Raw genomic sequence first — 18,583 nt, forward strand, 5'->3', positions numbered from 1 at the left:
CCCTCGGCGTGAGCTGATGCATTCACATTCTTCTGCTAAGAATTGAAAATATGTTTTGATTTTAATGTAGATTTTTGTCACTTGCCTTTAGGGCAACTGATCTGGAGATTATGATGTCATAATGAATTACTATAAAATACAAAAATGCAAATATTTGGAAGGCAAGCTTCATAAACTTTTTACCCAGATGAAAGGGATATCAGAAAATTGTCCATCCTATGTGAGTAAAATTATGCTCAAGGATCAACAAGGTGCAGGAAAAGTGAGTTCAGAGGCAGGATTAAATCTGGGCAAGCAACACTGTGTGTGATTTTGGATTCTCTATGGATATACTGGGGCCGATGCAATAAAAGACGCACAAAGAAAATGCGTTCATTAGGGACGCATGCTGTTTTAACACACAATTCCTCGTCAGTAATACGCATGCAATATTTAAATGCATCAAAAATGAAAAGCACATGAAAAAAGCTCACATAGTTCAAAACAGAGTGTTCTTAGAGCCATTCATTCTATTGTATTGGATGTCCAATATTCATCGCAAGTGCAATCTGTTTCTGCGTATACCTGTCAAAAAGGCTTTTGTCAACTGTAATACAATTGTTTCGATTACAAAAGTAATATTTTAATTTAAAAAAGCAATATTTGAAACCGACTTTGCTCCCTCACTATGACATCAGCATATGCGTCATAATCCTATCTGCAGGATATATAATTCACTGCCACGAGGCAAACTTTCCTTTTGTACTGAGTTCAATTGGACCTGAATTGGCCACAGACTGGTGCAAACTGGTCCCTTGAATTCATGCAATTTCTGCTTTAATTTATTCATTTTCTTCGTTTTGGTTGCTTTCTGCTTATTTAAATGTTTTTTCATATTTTTTGCTTTCTGCTTATTTAAATGTTTTTTCATATTAAATGTTTTTTCATATTTTATTTTACTTTTGTCGGCATGGAGGAGAATTGGACATCCTTGAAAGCATCCACAAATGGGGTCTTTTTATCGACGTCTGATTCCTGGGTATCCATCTGCCTACCATTCACTGCTTAAAAAGGACATGTAAGAATTGGATGCCCAAAGAAAAGACCCCGTTTGTGTTCATTTTATCGATCAATGTCTGATAATTGAGCATGTATAACACTTTGAAGGACTGCCGTCCAACAATTGGGTGTTGCTCAATTGATATCAAGGGGCCGGGATGCAAGGATACTGAAAAAAGTAGATAAGAATGTTTTTTAGTGCCTGGAGCCGCCTATCCACCATACATTCTTATCTAACTTTTTTCAGTGCCTTTATATTCTGGTCCCTGGAAATCAATTTAGTGACGCCCAAGTCTCGGACATCAATCCTTTAATGAGTTACCGATGCTCAGTTATCAGATGTCGATCTGTAGAACATCCATATAGATGTCCAATTCCTGGATGTGCATTTTAAGCTATGAATGATGGGCAGTCAGCCTTCAGGCACCAACATTCTTATCCAGTTCTTGAACAAACTTGCATTCCAGCCCCTGGAAATCACTTTAGTGGGGCCCAACCCTTGTACATTGGTAGAATACCCATTAAAGAACGTCTGTAAACAAGCCTTTTTTTAAAGGACACCTAATTCTTGTACACCAAAGGGTTGGATTTTGGCACCATTAAAGCCCGCCTTTTTCCTGCTTCCAGGGGAGCCATTGTAATTTCAATGATTGCCTGTCTTATGTTCCTTTGCTTCCCTTTTTCATATCTGTCCATGCTTTCTGGGAGGCCTGTGTCTTTGTCCTTCCTATGATAGTCTGTATTTTTCTCTGCCCATGTTCTCTGGGAGGCCTGTGTCTTTGTCCTTCCTATGATAGTCTCTTTTTCTATCTGTCCATGCTCTCTGGGAGGCCTTTCTCTCTCTGTCCATGCTCTCTGGGAGGACTGTGCCTTTGTCCTTCTTATGATAGTCTCTTTTTCTATCTGTCCATGCTCTCTGGGAGGCCTTTCTCTCTCCGTCCATGCTCTCCAGGAGCCCTGTGTCCTTCCTAAAATAGTCTGTTTTTCTATCTGTCCATGCTCTCTGGAAGGCCTATTATGGACACATTATGGACACATTAATCTGGATATTGGATTGGTGTTCCTTTTGCGCTAAAAATGTGTGTCCAACTGCGCGCTCACCACCGCACTAAGTGGAATGCCCGATATTGCATCAGCCCCATTGTTTTTCAGGGAAGAGCATCTGCAGAAAAAGGAAGTGCAAATCTCTGCAGATACCTTTTCCCTAGGCATTTTTTAAAGGGACCATATGTGAGTACTCTCCTTTCTAAAACTGGTGCATAGTTCATGGCGAAAAGGACCTGTGGACTTTGCAACAATCTGCATAGTTTTGAAAATGATGTCCTTGAATAGCTTTAGTTTTGCGAACAACACAAGATATGTGTAATAGTTGCCCTGGAAAATAGTGGAGTCTGCTGAATTAAATGACAGTTAGGGGTAGATTTTTAAAAACTGCGCGATCGCGATCGCAGCAGGCGCAAACAAAAGTACGCTGGATTTTATAAGATACGTGCATAGCCGCGCGTATCCTCTAAAATCCTGGATCGGCGCGCGCCGGCTGCCCAAAATCGGCAGCCTTGCGTGCGCCGAGCCGCGCAGCCTTCCTCCGTTCCCTCCGAGGCCTCTCCGAAATCGGAGCGGCCTCGGAGGGAACTCTCTTTCACCCTCCCCTCACCTTCCCTTCCTTTCCTCTACCTAACCCACCCCCCAGCCCTATCTGAACCCCCCCTACCTTTATCCATGGATTTATGCCTCCCGGAGGCTGCTAGCTGCTGGCGCGCCGAGACCCGACCCGGGGGCGGTTCCGGAGGGCACGGCCATGCCCCCAGAATACCCCGGCCCGAAACCATGCCCCGGGCCCGCCCCCGAAATGCCGCGTCCCACCCCCAAAACGCCGCGCCGTTCGGCCCCGCCCCAACACGCCCCCTTCCAAAAACCCCGGGACCTATGAGCGTCCCAGGGTTCTGCGCGCGCCGGCGGCCTATGGAAAATAGGCGCGCCGGTGCGCAAGGCCCTGCTTGCATAAATCCGGGCGGATTTACGCGAGCAGGGCTTTTAAAATCCGCCCGTTAATGAATAAAATACATAAAAGAAATCCTTTCCATGCATCAAACCAAACCATATATAATAAGATATATCACAACTCAATTAAATGATTAACCTTTAAAAGAATACTGTGAACCCCAGGGTACAAAATGGAAATTTTACCTAAAAAAATGAACTGTTGAAAGTGTAATCTGTTAAATATGCATATTTCTGTCTATAATAACTAACCTCATTTTATACAAGATTTAACTTTTTTAGGTTTATAATTGCTCACCTTGTAGAAATATGAAAGTGTGATGTCTCAGTGACAGGACTGCTACTGTAGAACTCAGACCCAGAAGAAATCAGATTGATGACTGATAAAGCCACATTTAAGAAATCCTTGAAGACATTTATGCTTAATGATGCTTTCAATATAGAGCATTGACAACCTGATTACCTCTCAATTATTTGGCATGCCAAATTTTATCATACTATTGGTATAGATCTTTGAGTACCTGAGCAAAGTTTTTGTTTTTATTTTATTTTTTTCTTCTTTGTTTATTGTTCATTTATTGTATGGTTAATGAATGTTTATTTTGTAACCCACTTCAAACAATGTAGAAGCAGGATACAAATCTTTTAAAATAAGTAATACATTTCTAAAAATAGTAATGCATTATGATAATTATGTGCTTAACATATTCTTCATCAAATTATACTTTGTTTCATGTCTTCTAAATTTCTTTCTAAGCCCTAGATTCATCAAAATGCTATAAATATAGTGGAAATAGTGCCCGCGATAAAAAAGGGGGTGTGGTTAGGATAATTTCCCTGCTATTGCATCGATAATTTCCACAACACACAATATACTTATCACACCCGCGCTATTTTTTGCAATGCACTTTGATTAATCCACCGCAGGGGCATTACTGACCGAAAAGGTTTTTATCGCAAATGGCAGAGAGAGAGAGCGAGCCTCTATAGGGACCAATATGTCACTCTACTATTTATACCACTGTAAGAGGGTGCACTCTTAACTATGTAGAGAATGCATCAAGCTAGGTAGAGAGTACATTGTACAAATCAACTCCTCTTTAACCTTTCATCACTCCAAATGATAGAAAATATTCAGTGATGTCAACATTGCTGTTCGTACCTCTCTGTGTATGTAAAACTGCCCCCAAAACCTACCCCCCCCCCCAAATCTCACCCCAAGTTATAACTGCCCCCTCTTACAGTGTATAAATAGTAATCTTACATATTGGCCTCTACACTGGTGCGCTCTCTCTCTCTTGCTCTCTTTCTTTCTCTCTCTCCCTCCCTCCCCAAACAGAGCTGTACTGTCATCTTTCAAAAACAATTTACTTTATGTGTTAGAAGTTCAGTCTAATATACTGTAGCATAACTGTATAATATATCTTTCTCTAATGAAAGCTTGAATCTGGAGTTCCTCTGCCAAGCCCTATGGACCTAATGTACAAAATCCTGGTGAAAAACAAAAAGAAATCACACAAGTCCTCGGATGGGAGTGCCAAGAAGAAGCTCTCAGAACAAGCATCAAATACTTGCAGTGACACATCCAGTGTGTTTGAACCTTCATCTCCTGGAGCAGGTATGTCTGTAATTCAGAAGGCTCTCCTATACATAAAAAAAAGAGTGATTGTTTCATAAAGTAGAAGAAATGGGCAACACTTCATCAGCGGCGGATTCCCGATGAAGACCGGCCCGGGGATTCACCGCCCAGGCCGGCCCAGGAGATGCCACGTGGTCTGCCGAGTGCGTCTCTGTCACGGCCCTGCTCGGCAGACCATGTGACTAGCGCGATCGGCCCACCGGGGGATGCCCGATCCCCCAATAGGCCAATCTGCCCCTGCACTTCATGTTGTTGATGTTGTTGTGCAGTAGCAACAAGCAGGAACAACTGCATAATTACTGTGAAATTGTGGGGCAGCTGTGCTGTAGCCAAGCAAATATTAACCCAAATCCTTTGTAAACAACATGGGTCAGCCATGAGGGGATGGGTAGGTTGAGTCTGCACAGGCCAGTGGAGATTGCCACTGATCTTCTCTCCTCACTCACTATGGAACCAACTCAAAATAAAATGTTGCTTCTGTCATCAGCCTGTCCTCTCTTCTTGCAAGTTGCCATCCACATTTGTTCCAGGGTCCAAAGGAAAACATTACCACTGATCCTGACCAAGGGGATGTTTGGAGGAGGGGCTGTATGAAAGGAAGGATCAGATGCAGGAAGGATTTAAGGGTTGGAGAGGGATTGACTGTGGAAGGTGGTGGGGAGATTGATAAAAGGTCCTGGGGAATGCAAGAGAGGAGCCAAGAGAGGAGCTGAGGGTGAGAGAATATCAGTTGCGGGATGTGAAGGAAGAGTTGGCGGGGAGGCTCAGAGATGAGAGAGGAGATGAGGAATGAGGTGAGAGGGAGGGGAGGAAAGAGGTTCAATTGGGGGTTATAAAAATGTCTTGGAGGTGAGACAGGTTCAGCTGGGAGGAAGCGAAAAGGGCTGGCATTTATGAGAGAGAAGATGGACTGGGAAGGTGCGAGGAGCTGGAGAATGTATGAGGGGATAAGCTAAAGAAGTGGAAGTTGAGGAAGGAGGTCCTCTGAAGGGGCATGGAGAATGAGGTAAAGGATCAGCTGGAGAAGATGGGAGTTAGGAGAGGGAATCAGCTGGAATATGGGGAGGGAGAGAGTGGAGAGATTGTTGGAGGTAAACCACGCCTCCGCTAATTTAGTTTGGTTGGCTCAGGTAGAATAAGACCTATGACCCAAAGACACCCATTCTTCACAATAATGCAGCCCAGATGCCCTCTTCCATTTTCACAGAGCATCCAGAAACCCAAGAATAAATAGATTGCAATGGGCTCTGGTAGGATAAGACCTGTGATGAAGAGAGAAGTAAAAACATGTAGGTACAGTATATTAGTTGCAGACACTTATCCATCTAAATTCTGACTTATCCTGCTAAGTAGTGATTTTGCTAAACTTATCTGAATAAATTCAGAGTTACTCAGCTAAGTAGTGGCACTTACCTGGATAAAATCTGATTTATCCAGCTAAATGTCAGCAAAGCCACTACTTAGCCAGATAAGTCTTAAAACACTACCTATTTTGAATTTTTATATATCATTCTCCCAGTACCAGACAGACCAAGTTAGCCGGATAAATCTAAAAAGTGCTACTCATCTGACTGCCTGGTTTAGCCTGGTAAGTAGAGCTTTTTGGACTTAACCAGCTATCTGACTTAGCTAGAGAAGTAGCATTTTAAGTGGCTTTGCCACCACTTAGCCGGATAAATCAGAACTTATCTGGATAATTGCAAAAATGTATTCTCACATATTTTACATGTGTGTACACGTTCTGGCATACATTTATGCATATTTTATAACCATACATCATATATGCGCTGATTATAAAGCTGCTTACATATGCATGTATGGGCGCCCAAGCATACATTTTAAAATTGTCCTCCCTATGTATTTGACTCAGATTCTCTGTATTTATGGTAATGCTTCTTTACAGCTTAGCTAGAAACCTTTCATCCAGGCAAAAGAGAACAGTGTTCAGATAGGCCAATTGACCCTCCTCGCGGGCAGTTTTAAACTGATCTGTCTCGCTCACAGGGCCAGCCTGTCAAATGGAAACTTCTGGCAGAGTGGGCACTTCTGCACCTGCGGGTTTTGCATCTGTTCTACAGCAGGTGCAAAGCAAGCCTTATAAAACATATAGGGGGATTTCAAAATGGAATCCCTGTGGATTGCGTGGCAGTCCTGCTCTCCTTGGCCTCTGGGCTGCCCCATTATGATGCAAGGGGAAGTACCAGTGAAAGCTGTGAAAGGGTGCACGTACTTTCACCCAGGGAAGGGGGTGGAAGCAACTTTCAGCCACCAATTTTACGAAGATAACTGCTTAGTTACCCAGGAAAAATGATTTGAAAATCACCCTCCCCAGGCATAGTTTATAAGACAGTGGAGGCCAGAATGAAATGATAGTTCCTGTTCATCAGCCAAAGAATTGCTAGCAAGTACTGTCAGAAGTCCTCAGCTAAGGACAGTCGTCATTCTGGATTTAGCCATCAAAAATACTAGCAAACTGAGAAAGTGATCTTCCAAAATAATTCTTCTTTTGTACTTATATATCCATTTCATAAAAATGCTTCTAACAAGGTTGATATACTAAAAGGAGCAACATTTTGCAAAGTAAGCTTTGTGCAGCTAAAAAAGAGCAAAAGGAAAGCACTATTTGCCCTTTTAGCACAACAATTTAGCTAGTTGTTTTGCACTTAGCTACATTTCATGTGTAGTTTTACTCTCAATGCAATGCAATGCCAAAATATGCAAAGCAGGTTATTATCTGTAAGTGCACAGAAAAACTATGCGTAAAAATCATTTTGTAGACATGATATCACGAAAACCTTTACTACATCTAAAAACTTGACAGAAAAAACTATGCATGCTATTTTTCTGCTGAGCTCATTTTCAAGGAATTCCTAGTAAAAAAAAAAAAAAAAGAAAAGAAAAGAAATAGCACATGCTTTTTTACTAAGGTTCAACCTCTTGGGGTTTGATCAAATTAGAAATTTTGATTTGTACAGGGATTTTTTTGTTTTTGTTTTATTGTCTAATGCTCAAATTTGGCCAATTTGATTTGCCACTTCTCAGTTTTGATATGTGTAACACAGGCTGTACAGTTGAAGTGTTCTGCAGTGCTTTCTGTCCCCTCATAAAGAATATTAACATCATTACAATTACATTAATGGCCTGATTTTAGAAAGCATTTACACGCATAAAACTGGGTTTTACATGTGTAAATGCACTTTACCCGTATAAGTGGGCTTCTGAAAATTGCTTCAATATATGCCATTGAATTGTCCATAGGATTTTCCCACATAAGTGCACTTTACATGGGTAAATGACTTTTGAAAATTGCTACAGTAATAGATAACATTTACACATGTCAATCCTTTTGACAATTACCCCAGAAGGCTACAGTTTGTAATGGCCTGAGTTACAAGGTACATACACACTTTTGTACGTGTGTGTCTTGTCCAAGTAGCTTCCCTTTGAAAATTTCGTATAAGCTGCATGTGTGCAAAGTGTCTGAATACATTGGCGCCTGCTGTTTGTATAGGTAGTTGATCATGGGTAAAACAGCACGCATACATTTGAAAATCCAAATGGGCACATGCTGGTTACTTCCTCAGGAAACCTCTCTTACTTTAGCTAACATTTGTGCACATGCTATAAGAGCTCATGCACTCTGCAAGGGACAATTTTCACCCACAACAATCTATCTAGGTTAATACTTATTCCCCCCAGCTGTAACATGTCACTGCCTGCCTGCTCTGCATAATCTGACAGATCACCTGTGAATAACCACATGGCAAGGCAATTTAAACAGGATCTTTATTTTCTTCCCAGGTCTGTTACTTCACAGATTACCACAATTCATCTCCCTGAAACACTTGGGCCTCCAAGACATGTACAGGGGATATTTAAATAAAGCTAGCATAAGCTTCTTGTAACCCCTGAAATGCCCCATTTCTGCTGTATAACGCAGGTTCTTCTGCAGTCTTCTTACTTAGATGCCTCCCACCTGGAGTGATAGCTCTAGACGTTATATGTTTCCACCCTAATCGGCCTCATTCTCCTTTGCTTGCAATGAGCTATACTGCTTTCCCAAGGACTAGGCAAGTGAAAGGTTTCCAGGTGCTTCTAGGTCATCCAGTGATAGGTGAGTGAGTCCTTGTTTTGCCAGTTTGCATTTAGCTAATTATATTTATAGTTTTCATAAGAAAAGCTGGGATACAATTCCACAGATTGAATGGAGCAGAACAAGAATGGGCTTGACCTGACCCTGAAGCTGGGAATCCAACTTCACCAGCATCAATGGAATATATGCAATTCAGCATGACTGCATAGTGTATTTAGGATAAAAGCAGGATATGTTTCAGCATGAGAAGTACAGAATAAAAAGTCCTCTAGAACAGTCAAAAAATGCATTAGAATCTTTCTTGTTGAGCATTTCTTTGCACAAGAAACAACTTCAAATCCTTCAGATTTTATAAACTAGAAGAGGTGAAGATGGGACCAAGAAGTAGCAATGCAGAAAATGTAAAGCATAAGCAGGTGTAGATTATTTAAGAAGATATAAAAGCCTAGGTATGCAAATAGAATGTAAATTAAACATTATTTGTTATAGATATTATTGATTTGACAATAGCCTGAAGTATGTCATATGATTGTACATTTTCTTAGTATCAGATTTTGAACATGTACACAAATGGATTTGAATGTAATAATAATAAAAGCATTCTTGTTTAACACCTCACTGCCCAAAGACTCTCGAAGCATGTTACAATCAACAAAATACAAAATCCATACAAATTAACAAGTGCAAAATCAATATAATTCAGCAAAACAGCAGTGAAGAGACCAATCCCTATTCAGTACTTAACTGACAGGGAATCAGCCAATGCTGATCTAGTATTTGGTTCTGAATGGGAATTGGCTGCTTCACCCGGGAATGAAGTAAATAAGCTAATACTAAGTGCTGGTACCTGTAAGCTATACCGGCACTTAGTATTCTGCAGCGCAAGAGGTGGTAAGAGCCTCGCCTTCTCCCAATCTGCTTTGGGACACTTTTGAGAGTTTGGGGGTGGTGTGGCTGTTTGTGACCAAAGATTTCTGAAAGAAGGTGATGGGGGAGAGGAAAATTAGCCCCACTCAGTCTGACAATTTTTAAAGATATTAGAGGATAGGAGGGGGGACTCTCAGCCCACACTATAGTTTATAAAGATATTGAGGAGTGGAAGAAAGGGTGGGACGTGGCTGCTGCCTGACTGCTATATTTTGTTGTAGTTATTATTTTTAGTTAGGAAAGCAATTTTTCCATCTAGGGATAGCAAGATAATATTATCCGGCTGGCACCAAATATCAGTGCTAGCCAGAAATTTTAGCCATGCTCCTGGAATGGTCCCCAAGCTGCCTCATTTTATCTGGCTAAAGTTTAGCTGGGTAATGAGAAGAAATTTTGAAATGCCATGCTTTGTCTGGCCAGTTCCAAAAGTTAGTTGAACAAATGCTTTGATATTTTATATCTGTAAAAACAACAGTATCAACCAATCTGCAATTCTCAACCCATAATGAAATTCAAATTGGGTAAGATTGTAGGTTGAGAAGCATTAATTGGCATTAAGAACATAAGAACATAAGAAATTGCCATGCTGGGTCAGACTAAGGTTCCATCAAGCCCAGCATCCTGTTTGCAACAGAGGCCAATCCAGGCCACAAGAACTTGGCAAGTACCCAAACACTAAGAAGATCCCATGCTACTGATGCCAGTAATAGCAGAGGCCATTCCCTAAGTCAATTTGATTAATAGTAGTTAATGGACTCCTCCTCCAGGAACTTATCCAAACCTTTTTTAAACCCAGATCACTAACTGCACTAACCATACCCTCTGGCAACAAATTCCAGAGCTTAATTGTGTGCTGAGTGAAAAAGAACTTTCTCCGATTAGTCTTAAATGTGCTACTTGCTATCTTCATAGAGTGCCCCCTAATCCTTCTATTATCCGAAAGTATAAATAACCAATTCACATCTACTCGTTCAAGACCTCTCATGATTTTAAAGACCTCTATCATATCCCCCCTCAGCCGTCTCTTCTCCAAGCTGAACAGCCATAAGCTCTTCAACCTTTCCTCATAGGAAACTGTTCCATCCCTTTTATCATTTTGGTCGCCTTTCTCTGTACCTTCTACATTGTAACCATATCTTTTTTGAGACACGGCGACCAGAATTGGACACAATATTCAAGGTGCAGTCTCACCATGGAGTGATACAGAGGCATTATGACATTTTCTATTTTGTTAACCATTCCCTTCTTAATAATTCCTTACATTCTGTTTGCTTTTTTGACTGCTGCAGCACACTGAGCCAACGATTTCAAAGTATTATCCTCTATGATGCCTAGATCTTTTTCCTGGGTGGTAGCTCCTAATATGGAACCTAACATCGTGTAACTGCAGCAAGGCTTATTTTTCCCTACAAGCAACACCTTGCACTTGTCCATGTTACACTCCTGCTCGTGGTTCCTGCCGTGAGCAGGCACTTACTTCTGCGGCACAAAGGCGCCGACGTTTTCCTTCACCATGACAGGTGCCGTGGACTTTGGCATCCCTTCCCTGCACGGCAGGCCTTGCCACCATGCTGTAATGTGGCTGGAGACACTGTCGACGCCTTCGCCATCTTCACGGCCCGGAGGCCACAGTCCCCGGGCTTTCCTGGCGGCTGGAGCCACCCTTGGTGTCTGTTCAGTGGCAGAGAGCCGCTTCCAGCTTTGGGGCCTGCTCCACGGCCCAGCTCCTGCTCTCCAGCGATGCAGCAGCAGCATGGCCACTGTCCATGGTCCTGCCTACTTCCTCTAAGGGGCAGGGCCATGTCTTCCAGGTAGATTTAAAGGGCCCACAGCCGGATATTCACCGAGCCCCACCTGGACTCCACCTTGGGCGTTTCCTGATCTTCAGCCCTTTATAAGGGCCCATCTTTCAGTCCTTTGGTGCCTTTGCAAGGGTTTAGTCCTCCCAAGGACTTCTTGTCTTCACTCCTGCTGGCATTTTCCCGTTCTTTGTGGGATCTCTCATTGTGTTTCTATGTTCCTGGTCTCTTCTGGATGTCCTTCGTCTTGTTCCTGATGTTTCATGATCGGTTCCTGATGTTCCATGATCCATTCCTAATGCTCCATGATGCTCCTACTTTGATGTCCTGAACCCTTGGTTCCTCATAGTCACCTCTCCTGGCGTGCCATGTCGTGTTTCGTCACCACATGGCATGTGCTTGTCTTCTCGTCTGCAGTTCAAGTCTCCAGAGGGTCACCCTTGCCTAAAGCCAAGTCTTGTCTTGGTCCTGTGTATCATGTTTGAAGCCAAGTCTCGTCTTGGTCCTCCATCCCGACTCTCATTCCGGCCCTCGAATGTTCTTGAGGCTGCTCTGTCCATGCCTAAGACTCTGACTGAACCTGTTCCATTTCAGCATGGTCCGTGACCAGCCATGGGCAGCTGTGTAGGGCGCACCTTGGTACAGGCTTCTACTGAATCTTCACCATGTTCCGGCTTCATCTTTCATGTATTCGTCTGGAGTCTGCTTCGCGCTCAAGCGTGGTCCATGACCAGTCCCTTGGGGCTGCCCTGTGGTGGGCTGTGTAGGGTGTGCTGCATCCCTGCCTCAACCCAGTACTTGACTTTGTTCCTGAACCTTGATCCTGAGTCTTCACGTCCCAAGCTTCTCGTCTGTGTCTTCACGTCTCCAAGTTCTTCGTCTCAGTCTTCATGTTCTAGAGCCTTCGTCTGCCCTCACCTCCTTTCCGGTCAGCCGCCATTGCCGTGCCCAGCGGCAGGTCTGAAAGGGCTTAGAGTAGTCGGAAGACCACTCAGAGACCAACCTTGCGTGGTTGGCCTCACTCAGGCTTTGTAGGTCGGCAGGGGCCTGGCTTCCTGGTCTCAGCCCAGGCTCGGACATGTCTCACCAGCTTCGGTTCTGCCTTGGAGTCCTCTGGGGTCGTGCCGAGGTCCAAGGGGACACAATCTCCTCAGAAATGGGACCGCTCTTCTAGTGCTCCCTAACAGTCCACATTAAATTTCATCTGCCATTTGGATGCTCAATCTTCCAGTCTTGCAAGGTCCTCCTGCAATGTATCACAATCCACTTGTGATTTAACTCCTCTGAATAATTTTGTATCATCTGCAAATTTGATTACCTCACGCATCATATTCCTTTACAGATCATTCATAAATATATTGAAAAGCACCGGTCCAGGTACAGATCCCTGAGGCACTCCACTGAGAAAATTGACCATTTATTCCTACTCTCTGTTTCCTGTCTTTTAACCAGTTTGTAATCCACAAAAGGACATTGCTGAGACTATGAAGGCTTTGCTAAATAGTAAAAAAAAGTTATTTAGATTCCTTTCTTATGTGAAGACTTGATTCATCAAATTATTTGTGACCTTTTGAAGGATGACTAATGGGAAAAAACCTAATAGCATCTGTATCAAAAGCAGATATTGGAGAGATATTCAGCAGAAAGGTAAAATATATGTCATGGCCTTTAGAAAGATTTTCAGAGCTTGCACAGGGTAGAGCCATCATGAATGCTCCTTTAATGCTATTCTCTTTGCCGAAAAGCTAACCTAAGGAAAAATAGTATAGAAGAGAAAACAGAAGGATGTGATAACCCCAAATTCAGGTGGGGTGTGAAGAGAAAGTAGATCTTAATATGGAAGCACGAAGGCACAAGGAACTGTTGGTTTCTTTCTCAAAGACAACTAAATGTAGTTTTCCCAGACTCTTACCTTCAGATCCTGCAGTTCCAGGAGGGATACTTTTTGGCCAGTCTTGCTTTTGAACTTACATCCCAAAGCAGTGTGGTATCTGTAATCCCTGATTCTACAGCAGGCCCCATAAAGCATCAGGATGGTGTTCTCAGAAATTCATGACTGTCCTAAAATCTCTATCCTAAAACTGGGTGACTTGGCAACTCTTGAACCTGGGACATTTTACTTCAGAAACTTGGCTCTACAAAATAGCAAATGGTAAAAATGTACACACTGGCTAAATATTTTCACGTGGAGCCACTACTAAGCACTTCGAGCCCTGTCCACAATAGTGATTTTAGTATCAAACACCAGGTACACTTCCTTTTAGTATCCTTTCATGAGCAGTGTTTCTGAGCCAGTTTATAACAACTTCAGTTATCAAATGAAGTCATCCAGCTGCAGGGGCTAATAGGCTCACTGTTGTCAGATTGCTGGCTTTTATTGTGAGTTGGCCTATTTACATCTAAATATTGATTATGACAACAAAGCAACTTCATACCAGGAAAGAGATAATGAGGGGCATGCATATTACAATGAAGCTGATGGCAATATTACCTAATTTACTGCCTGATTCACCAAGGCTTTTCTCCCGTTCTGTATCTATGGGAAAATACCTTGATAAATCAGGCCCTTCAAATGGAGCCATCCTAAAAAGGCATATAGAAAGAAAAGATGTTACTTTCCTAACATAACCTCTCAGCTGCATTCTGTTATCACAGGATCTGATTGCTTTTCTTTCCAAAACTGCCAGAAATTCTTAAGAGTCTCAAATTTTGGAGGATCCAGCCCTGACTTATTCAGGATATTAGTGACTGAGACACAAGTTAAAGTGTGTATAAATAATGCTAGATAATTCTCAACGAGTTGGGAATCGAATACCATACTAAACAGACTGATGAGTTTGATGGTACTGTGCACAAATCCCCAAGAGCAAAAGGCTGTGACCATAGCTCTGTTAGTTGATAAGCACAACTTCAATTGGCAAGGAACTTGCAGGACCTTTTCACAACCTATAGAATTCCGTACATCATGCAAAGCTAATATTTCAGTCACCTACACCAGCTCAGTATAAAGTTTGATATCACTTGCTTCCTTTCCCACCAGTTGGTAGTTAGGAAAAAGGATGCTCTATCACAGGGGTGGCCAACTCCAGTCCTCGAGAGCCACAAACAGGCCTGGTCTCCAGAATATCCACAAAGAATGTATCTCCATTGTATGCAGATCCATCTCATGCATATTCATTGTGGATATCTTGAAAACCTGGCCTGTTTGTGTCTTTCTAGAACCAGAGGTCGCTACCCCAGTTCTAGCATGGCTTTTCAGATCAGAAAACTCTGAGAAATGACTATTTTTGGTATACCAGAAAGGCCATTACAATCCATTAGAGATGAGCAGCATAGCCTTCAAGTAACCTTATAGCTTTGTGAGCGATGTGATTATTTTTTCTCAGCTGCAATTTTCCATCTTGCTTCATGGCACTCCATTAGTAGCATCTGAGCTTGTCTACTGAAAACAGTTCACAATGTGAGCAAAAACACTCGCCCTCTTGAAACCAGCAGCACTAGAGCTAATGCCAATCCTTATACCAATAGTAATAGTAGTCATGACATTAAGAAACAGCAGATCAGGCTAGGACAAAGAATGGAGATCCTATTTCCTCTCACTGTAAAATATTGGAATCAAGGAAGCTTGGGACATTCTCAGAGCAGCTTCTTACCTGATGTTCAGATTGTGCCCTTCGTCTTTAACATTTTCCCACATAGCTACATGAGCAAATGGAAAACTTTGCAAATAATTTGAAGGGCCCAGTTTTCCAAAGCATTTTGTCAGAGATAGAAGAAGAAAACTTTGTGGTCAATATTTAAATGCCAAAGTACTGCTAAAGATAATGTCTCAGTTTGCATGGTTATCTTCAGCTGGATATTCAGCAATGCTTCTTCATCTGAAAGGTTCACTAAATATCTAGCTAAATCTGACCACACAATTATATGGTCAGATTTGGGACTACTCTCGTCTGTCTAAGACGTTATCGCAGGTACAGAGATTGTGAGTTATATTTGCAGATTGCAGATAGGAACCGGTACTCACTCCACGAGGGCCCATGTTCCTAAAACCCTTCAAAAACTCTCTTCTATCTCAGAAGCTATCACCTACCTATACCTTGTGAATTACTATTACAGATTGCAGATAGGAACCGGTATTCGCTCCATGAGGGCCTATGTTCCTAAGACCCTCCAAAGACTCTCTTCTATTCCAGAAGCCATGTAATACACAGATATTGTGAGTTCTTATTCCAGACTGCATATAGGGACCAGTACTCGCCTACGGCTCTTGTTCCTGAATATACTGAAGACTCTGTGTTGCATAGAAGCCATTACAATATCTACAATTGTGAGTGTATCATCTATTACTGGTTATGTATCCAGCATACCCCGTCTACTCACTACCTATAGTCTCTCTCTACAGTTCAGCAATCCAGAGATTGCAATTCCAGTATCTGAAGGACTTCAGCCCTGCCGTGCACATCAGTTCACTACTGCCACCTCTGGTGGTTCTACTTCCTGACTAATAAAGAACTATATATGTTTGTCTCCATACTCTAGCCTAGCCCGTGGTCCCTCTCAGGATATCCTCCTGGGGGCGGTCATCTGCCATCAGCCCAAGGATTCACCAATTTACATTGTGTTCGTTCCTTACACTATTAGAGTGGTATCATAACAGATTGCCACTCTGTGGGGAGCCAACCCACAACAGATTACTAACTCCATCTACGGAGTACATCGGACTCCTGACTATTCTCCATTACAGACTGCTACTCCTCCTCTCTGGAGGAACAGATCTACATCAGGTTGCTAACCCCTCTCCTCTGGAGGAGCTGATTACTAACACTCTGCTAACTCCTCCCCTCTGGGGAAGCAGATCCATAACAGATTGCTACTCCTCCCCTCGGGAAGAGCTAATCGATATCAGATTGCTAGCGCCACCCCTTTTGGGGAGCAGATCCACAATAGATTGCTAACTCCTTAGCAGATATACAGCACGTACTTTCATATGAACTTACAAGAGATGTTGCAGGGGACAGAGTTGGGCCAGGGAAGAATTTACATACATACTTTTGATTTTTAAATATATGTACATAAATCTACATGCACGAGCAAGAGAAAATCTAACATGGGAGCAGGAGTATCTTTGTGCTTGAATATTGATGTGCGCACAAGTGAATTTTCAAAGGAGTTATGTGTGGAAATGTTATTATCATAGCAATTTTCAAAAGCCATTTCTGTGCATAAAGCGCACTTATGCAGGTATATCCTATGGACAATTCAATAGCATATATTGAAGCAATTTTCAAAAGCCTACTTACACTGGTAAAGTGCCATTACATGTGTAAAACCCATTTTTAAGCGTGAAAATGCTTTTGAAGATCAGGCCCATATACTGCAGATATCCATGAATTTTCAAAGCAGACCTATGTGCTTTAACCCTATGTAGACAGTTTGAAAATTCCCCTCCCTATGTGCAGCTAAATTTATATAGAGAGCAATTTTACCCTCAAAATAATACCCAGTTGAAGGGTCCGTGTATTAAAAAGCAAAGAATGAGCAAGCTGAAACCCAATTTTAATCATGTAAATCTTTTGAAATATCAATCCCTTTGTAAATAGAACCCAAGAAGTGTGGTTGCCCTTTTACTCTACTTGGAGAAGAAAATCAATAAATAAGTTGTAGGTGATAACTTTTCATTGCACTAAATTAATATATTTGTGATTGCAGTTTGCTTGCATATTCAGACAACTTTATGCCTGAATTATTTTCAGACTTGTTAAAGGAGAAATGCTCTTGAAAGCTAGTTACACATTTTCAAAGGAGTTACATAAAAGAAGTATATATTGTAGCAATTTTCAAAAGCCCATTTATGCGCATAGGGGTAGATTTTCAAATAGCGCGATTTGGCGTACTTTTGTTGGCGCATCAGGCGCAAACAAAAGTACGCTGGATTTTAGTAGATACGCGCGTATCCGCTAAAATTTGGGATCGGCGCGCGCAAGGCTATCAATTCTGTATAGCCGGGGCGCGCCGAGCCGCACAGCCTACCTCCGTTCCCTCCGAGGCCGCTCCGATTTCGGAGCGGCCTCGGAGGGAACTTTCTTTTGCCCTCCCCTCACCTTCCCCTCCTTTCCCCTACCTAACCCACCCGCCAGCCCTGTCTAAACCCCCCTTACCTTTGTCGGGGGATTTACGCCTCCCGGAGGGAGACGTAAATCCCCGCGCTCCAGCGGGCCGCTAGTGTGCTGGGATGCGACCTGGGGGCGGCCACGCCCCCGGCCCGCCCCGGGCCGTAACCACGCCCCCGGGCCCGCCCCCTAAACTCTCCCGACACGCCCCGAAAACGCTGCGCGGATCGGGCCCGCCCGCCGACACACCCCCCTCTGAAAACCCCGGGACTTACGCGAGTCCCGGGGCTCTGCGCGCGCCGGTAGGCCTATGTAAAATAGGCGCACCGGCACGCAGGGTCCTGCTCGCCTAAATCCGCCCGGATTTAGGCGGATTTAGGCGAGCAGGGCTCTTAAAATCCGCCCCATAAAGTCCATTTACATGCATAAAAACCTTTGAATATTCAGTGAAATTTCAAAGGTATTACACATGTAAAGTCCAGCTATGCACATAAGCTTCAGTTTTATGTGCATAAATCCTTTTGAAAAGTACCTGTATTTCCAAATAGAACCCTAAGGGCCGGATTTTCAAAGCTCTATGTGCATAAATCCAGTGGCAGGGGCGGGGCAGTCCAGGGGAGGGGCCAGAGGCCTCCGGCACAGCAGCCATTTGCCGCTGTATCGGAGGATCGCGTGCCGGCAAGCTGCCAGCACGCTCAACTTGCACCTGCCCAGAACAGGCGCAAAAGGTAAATTAAAGGAATTGGGGGGGGGGGGGGGTTAGGATAGGGCTAGGGGCAGGAGGGTTAGGAGAAGGGGTAGGAAGGTTAGATTAGGGGGAAGGGAACTGGGGAAGGTCGTTGGCAATGGCGAAGGTGCGTGCAAGATGCACTAGTGTGCACCCCCTTGCATGCGCCGACCCCCAATTTTATAATATGTGCACACATGTTATAAAATCAGGCATCCATATGTGTGCTCTGGGTAGCGTGCGCACATG

General features: G+C 43.1%; 1 protein-coding gene across 2 annotated transcripts in view; it reads left to right on the forward strand.

The window, feature by feature from the left end:
* The window catches only part of PLCB1 (phospholipase C beta 1), a 1,417,494-nt gene that overhangs the window by 987,837 nt on the left and 411,074 nt on the right, over positions 1–18,583 (forward strand). For both annotated transcript variants that reach the window (XM_029593506.1, XM_029593507.1), the window contains exon 14: positions 4,480–4,657. In XM_029593506.1, the coding sequence (XP_029449366.1) occupies positions 4,480–4,657 (178 nt within the window). The remainder of the gene's footprint in view (positions 1–4,479; positions 4,658–18,583) is intronic.

Source organism: Rhinatrema bivittatum, chromosome 3 (genome assembly GCF_901001135.1).
Source record: "Rhinatrema bivittatum chromosome 3, aRhiBiv1.1, whole genome shotgun sequence".
NCBI classification, from domain to species: domain Eukaryota; kingdom Metazoa; phylum Chordata; class Amphibia; order Gymnophiona; family Rhinatrematidae; genus Rhinatrema; species Rhinatrema bivittatum.